General features: G+C 37.8%; 1 protein-coding gene across 1 annotated transcript; it reads right to left on the reverse strand.

Moving 5' to 3' along the window:
• Positions 1 to 3,172: 3,172 nt before the first annotated feature.
• On the reverse strand, positions 3,173 to 5,794 carry LOC148852135 (alpha carbonic anhydrase 7-like). Its single transcript, XM_088947781.1, has 7 exons — positions 5,647 to 5,794; positions 5,332 to 5,549; positions 5,125 to 5,231; positions 4,927 to 5,029; positions 4,677 to 4,844; positions 4,441 to 4,494; positions 3,173 to 3,430 (listed from the first exon to the last, which is right to left on the reverse strand). Exons 1-7 carry the CDS (start codon positions 5,729 to 5,731, stop codon positions 3,353 to 3,355), a joined length of 813 nt encoding a protein of 270 aa, XP_088803907.1. The 5' UTR covers positions 5,732 to 5,794; the 3' UTR covers positions 3,173 to 3,352.
• Positions 5,795 to 6,366: the final 572 nt, after the last annotated feature.

Consider the following 6,366-nt stretch of genomic DNA (forward strand, 5'->3'; position numbering starts at 1 on the left):
CAAATACAAGCGTTTGACAAGTGAATTAAATATGCCTTTATTTATGATTTCTATTATATTATTTAAGTAATTAAAAGGAATTCTTGTAATTCCAAAAACGAGTTATAGAGAGAACCTATTCTTGCAAAGTTAATTCACCCATTTGGGGATTAGATTCCTAATTAGCTTGTAACATATATCCTTGTAGAAATGGTTGCAGTTTTTAACAATCAAATGATATGTATCATCATGTTTGTAGGGTGGTGTTCATGATCGAACTCCTTGACCTGACCTGGATACACACACGTATGGGTGTCAATTGGACTGGATTGGGTCCAACCCGATGCAGTCCAATGTCAGTCCATTTCAAATGGGCCAAGTCCAATCCAATCCAATGCATATTTTAAATCATTTTGGACCAGTCCAATTTAATATCTGGACCATCTAATCTGTTCAAATTTGTTTTAATTTATAATATTGGTTCTAATCCAAACTTGATCCATTGACACCTATATTCTTATTTTCTATCAATGGATCAGATATTAACTCAATCCAGCCCAATTTAATATAAATTCATTATAGATGGACCAGGTCTAATTCAATCCAATAAATATTTTGGACCATTAAGTCTGGACTAGACTTGTTCATGGGCCGGGCTTTGACTCTTTATTAACAAAAAAATGTTAGGCCCGAGCCCGAGCCCGGCCCGACCAACGGGCCTACAACTTGGTCCCGAGCGCAGTCCTGATAAAAAGCCCGAAGTCCGACCTAATAAAAGAAATTCAAAATTTTCCTTATTCAAATAGACATTATCTATTTTAATTTAGATGTTTTTTCCCCTATTTAAATGAACAATGGGCCTACAAGTGAATCAACAACCATCTCAAATCAAAAAAATTATTCAAATGGACATCACATAGGGTTTTTACTTAGGTTTAATTATAGGTCGGGCCAGGCTGGGCTATTTTGGCAAAGCCCGAGCCCGGTTCAAATTTTATGCGGGCCGGGATTTTTGGCTTGATGTTAAACCCGCGGCCAAAAAGCCTGTTCAAACCCGTCCGAGGGTCGGGCCAGGCCATCTAATCCATCCAAATTGATTTTAATAACGGGTTCAATCCAAAACCGGTCCATTGACGCCCCTACACGCACGTTGTTCCCATGAATATTGACTTCCTAAATTTAAATTCCCGACATTGTCATAGCTTGACTTCAAAGACATCATTAATTCGGTAATAGTAGGCTCCTAAGGCATATTATACACCATGAACTTCCACACTGGAGTGGAAGAAACCAAAGCCTTCTCAATATACATAGCTAACAATATATTCATCTGGGGAGAACACCCACATCAAAACACCAGGGACCAAGAAAACCACCTTAAACAAGCATGCTAACCATCTTTCACGGCCGCCATCTAAAATTGGTGTAGTTTGCTTGAAACCCACACATTCCTGATGGGAAACCAATAATTAAAAAACCGGCCGGAATGGGAACCGCTTTGGCCAGCGGTTTTGGGGTTAATAGTTCGACCATCTAGTTCAAATGGATGAAATGTTTTAATTTAAAAAATAAAAAATTAATTAAAATAAAAAAATGTTCAAAACCTTTGTTTGGGTTGAATGGATCCATAGTTCAACCGCTTGAGTCAATAGGTCACTGACGAAGTCTACAGTTTTGGCCAAAAAACGGGTTATGTGTGAAACAAACCAATTGTTTGGACAGCTTCTGAGCTGAATGGTTCGACTGTCTGGTTCAATAATAAACTACGGTTCAAAAACCATGCTAGAAACCAAAATCCCCAACACCCGTCAATTTAAAACTCACAATAAGGTTATGCTTGCAACTACTAGATAATTAACAAAAAACTATGTATATTAAAAAAATACACCAAAAAAAAAAACATAAAACATGAAGAGGGAAAATCTGGGTATTTAAAACAAACCATCTCCATCTTTAACGAAGAGTGAAATCAACTCATCAAACAAAAAAAAAAAAAAAAATCCACCATTGTCATGTTGGTCTTTTTCATTTTTGGTAAAGTTGTTTTAGTCTTGAAGACTCAAACAAATAAATTCTAAGGATTTTTCTGTTTGAATGAAAGGGAAATAAATTCAGCTCTAATAACACCACAACTCTCTCTCTCTCTCTCTCTCCTTAATAGTTAATGTTTTTAGCTTTTGACTCTCTCTCTCTCTCTCTCTCTTTTTCTCTTAAATCTCTTTTAATCCTTTTTGGCTTTATCTAATAAAGTAGGGGTGTTAATTAAATGGATTGGGTTAGATTAAGGGCCAAGCTAAATACAAACCCTAACTTTGACCCAAACCTATATCAAAACCCAAATTTGTCCACCAGCATGGGGTGAACCAATTTCCTTCTTACATAAATGTCTAAAGAAACCATTTATCCTTAACATGGGTTATTAGGTTTTTCTCTATTCTCTTATTAATTTAATGCATATTTGTTTCATGGATTCTTCTAGTTCAACAATAAAAATCACTACATGAGCCTTTAGTTATTTTCGTTAGTTCAATTTTAAACTCGTTTTTTAAATTGGTTATTGATCTTATGTTAAGCACATTTTTTGGCTATATGAAAAGGAATAAGCTTAAAGCTCAATAACTAAAAAGGAAAGAAATTTATTTTTCTAATATTTTATATGTAAAGAACTAGAAATATATAAAAACTTTGGTGAATCAGTGTTACTTCATTATTTCCCTTAAAAATTATTTTTAAAAAACAGTTTGTACATCGACAACAGGTCACAGCTTCTAAAATCCTATTCAAGAACTTCACCTCACAGCTTTAAAATTTTAGGTTGAATGGTTCTTTGAGAATTATTAACATTACTCACAATTTACAAATAGGTTTTGAGAATCCAACTATTACATTGCAAACAAATAACAATCTTTTACAATGGATTTCCTTCAAACTCCTCACAAATTGTTCAAGACCAAGGAATGGTCATTCCCTCAAATGGGGGAATGCCATTCCAGCAAGAAAGGAAATGAGATTCCGATTCCATTCAACCAAACAATAAGAATCAGAATAGCCCATTCTGATTCTGATTCCAGACCCTATTCCCGCAAACCAAAGGAGGTCTAAATGTAGATTTCAATAGGAATAGTATTTCCCAAGCAAAAAGTGGTATTGCACATGGTACGAGACATGTGATATGTATTACTACACCCTTCATCAAATACATATATCACCATGTAACAAACAACATATAGAATACAAATACAACAACAAATAATAACAGTGGACCCGCGCCCTTTATTCTTCCACAAGTGTATACATGATGAATAGAGAGCATAAGCCAGCATTTATGCATTCCTGTGCCTACAAAAGATTATTTTAGAATCCGCAGCTCAAACTATAGTCTCTGTGACTTGTAGTAGTGAACCGATCGGTAGTTGGTTGGTTGTGTGGGTCTTGCATTCATCTCCTTATCCTACACATTTCACATACATGATCAATTTATATCATGGATTGGTTAGTTGAGCTTGGACCCGGACCCTTCTCAGTCAAACTTGGTCAGGGTCGAGCTCGGTTTGAGAAAAGTATAAATACAAATATATACAGTGTAAATACAAAGTTTAAAAATACAATATATTTGTATTCCACATATTTGTATTTACATTCACCATGAAAAGAGCAACATGTGTGTATATATAATACCTAGTTATTTTAGGGTGGGTCTCAGGGCCTTAGTCTAGACCAAGGTTTGGCCCTAGTTCCCTTGGATCAATCTAGCTAGGCGGGCCAAGCCTTGGGATGGGTCAGGCCAGCTCAACCCTACTGTTGGGAACAGCATTGTCAAAGTCAGACTGGACTGAATGATCAGATCAGAGTCTCTAGACCATTAGACCATCAGAATCAGGAACAAGCAACCAAAACGGTTTAATTTAATGAATACTTGTTATAACCCAAATTAAAATGTGTAAAGCTGAGTCTATCTTTGATATAAACTAGCTTCTGAACACAGCGCGCCTTCTATTTTTTCAAATTTTTAAGCACCTGTGACCTAGTGGCTAGCGATCTCTCTCTCTCTCTCTCTATTATTCCCATCTGAATTAAGGACATCATCTCTACGTACTTTTAAGCGATGGTCTGAGACATTCACCAATGAACGGTCATCAAAACCAGACATCAAGTGGACCCCTATATAAGCCAGGTGTTGAATACATCAATCGGTTTATATTAGTCGAATTAAGTCTTGATGGCCTCTACGAGGAGGACCTAACGCTAACGGTTGGTTTTCTAATGCAGCGATCCTAACAGCTTAATTTAATTATAAAGTCAATCACCCCACACGGGGTCGATGTGGAAGATAGAAGCAATGCATCCAGGGTCAACGTTGAAACTAGGCTTGAAGTTGAACCATCTCAAATTTGCTTTCTTCTTGACTATCTACTTACGTTGGGTGGAGATCTAGAGAAAGAGAGAGGGACAGGGACTCACATCATGAACTGCCATCCTCAACAACTCCACCTGCTCCTTTGAAACAGTCTTCACCTGCAAACAAGTATCACCATAGCCACAGGAGTTAATGTACTGAAAGATCAGTGATGAGCTTTTTGAGGATTTCCTTTGGAATCATCACTAGAAATTAGAAATCAAATCTAAATCCTTGAACTGGTTTTTGTTTAATTGTGGATTTGTGGGTTGTTGGTTGTGTCTGCGTGTGAGTGACTGACCTTCTTCAGGATGGTCCACACGACACCTTCGGTGCAAGGAGGAGTAGTGAGAGATCCCATGTATCTGTAATACTCCGTCCCTCCCAATTTGATGCGCTTCGGATTTACTATGCCCAACTCTTCTTCTGCACCTTCTTTGTCGGCAGTTTTGAAGACATAATTCTCCATCTATACACATACCAACCAACCTAAAATGTTTTGCATGTATGAAGAGAAACAGACAGACAGAGTTGAGTTATGCATCACGTACCATAGAGAGAAAACGATCTGGCCGTCCAAATTTGTATAAGATCCCCACAACTGCGACCTTCTTGTCAGAGCTCTCATGAACCATATGCCCCTCTAATGCATACCTGTAATAGTACAAACATTATAGGAACCACGGTGACAGCACAATACATCTCAGACAGAGAGAGAGAGAGAGAGAGAGAGAGAGAGAGAGAGAGACCTTACACCATTAATTGTGTGCTCAGAAGGAGAGTGCCAGTGACACTGTCTGAGGAAATATCTAGTTCCGTTGATGTAAATCGATCCCGCTCTTTCAACCCATTTAATCTATACACAGTTACAACAACGGAAATGCAAATTTATCAAATGATTCTATATATCTAAACCCAGCACCAGATCAGAACATTCAGAACACTTCAATTCACACCATTATATCATGACCCCTGTTTACAAGAACTGCGCGTGATGGTCTGTATCTTCTCTTAAGCTTCCCTAGATGATGAAGAACCTCAACCTTCTTCTCTGACAAATCAATGGGAGACTGCATTTGGCCATTGCCGCAGGCCGCCCATTCCTCGTAGATTTCGCCCCAGTGCTCGGGACCTACACCACTTCCTTCAACATAGTTGAACTCTCTCTCGTCCTCTGAAATTAAGAAATACAACAAGTGAGAATGATTAGAAATCAAAATATGATTCGTTAGTCGAAGAAGGCTAATCAGGATCAAGAAATGGGCGCTTACCGACTTCTTCAGTTGCCACAGGTGAAAAAAGCAGTGAAGGAATGACAAGAAGGATAGCCAAGAAGAAGGGTTTGATGGGTTCCATACTGTGTACAAATTACTCCGCCAATTGAGTTTCAGTCTCTGATGATTCTCTGCTCCAAAACGATGAAACATAACCCTGCATATCCCGTACGGCTGTAGAACCAATATAATATATAAGCAGCTAGGTGAGCAGTCATGAATATTAAAATCAGTGGAGGAAGAAAGAAACTTATAATCAGAATTTCATAAATCCTATAGCTTCATAGTTAAGGTGTTCACGTCAGGTCCATGTGATACCCATGTCTCGGTCCTGTTGGACAGATCGGGTATGGATCCATACCCATATAGGTTCTGGACCAGATTCACCAAATATAAATATATTATTATGGGAGCATGCTAATGAAGTTTGTAGATACCCACGAGCCCAGACCCAAATTGCACCCGATCAAAAACTGGATGTATGGACCCTGCTGCAGATAACTAGCGGGGTTCAATATAACTAGAGTTTGATTCACCGGGTAACTAGCTATAGGCTATATATAGCTAATCAGTACAGAATGTTACAATAATAAAATAAACTAAAAATAATGTCCTCTCTATAATTGAAATTGAAGCATTAATGTTCCGCCACTTTTTCATCCGTCTAATATTTAAGGTTCAACGAGTGTTTGAGTGATAGAGGGGACGATCGAGTTC

This window comes from Nelumbo lutea, chromosome 5 (genome assembly GCF_056320005.1).
Source record: "Nelumbo lutea isolate HS-2025 chromosome 5, American lotus-T2T, whole genome shotgun sequence".
NCBI lineage: Eukaryota > Viridiplantae > Streptophyta > Magnoliopsida > Proteales > Nelumbonaceae > Nelumbo > Nelumbo lutea.

Excerpts from the sequence above, each read along its gene's own strand:
- LOC148852135 (XM_088947781.1), bottom strand. The coding sequence starts at position 5,731 with ATGGAACCCATCAAACCCTTCTTCTTGGCTATCCTTCTTGTCATTCCT. Across the intron at positions 4,845-4,926 it reads CAGATCGTTTTCTCTCTATG|ATGGAGAATTATGTCTTCAA; the intron begins GTACGTGATGCA and ends GTATGTGTATAG. Across the intron at positions 4,495-4,676 it reads TGTGGACCATCCTGAAGAAG|GTGAAGACTGTTTCAAAGGA; the intron begins GTCAGTCACTCA and ends ACTTGTTTGCAG.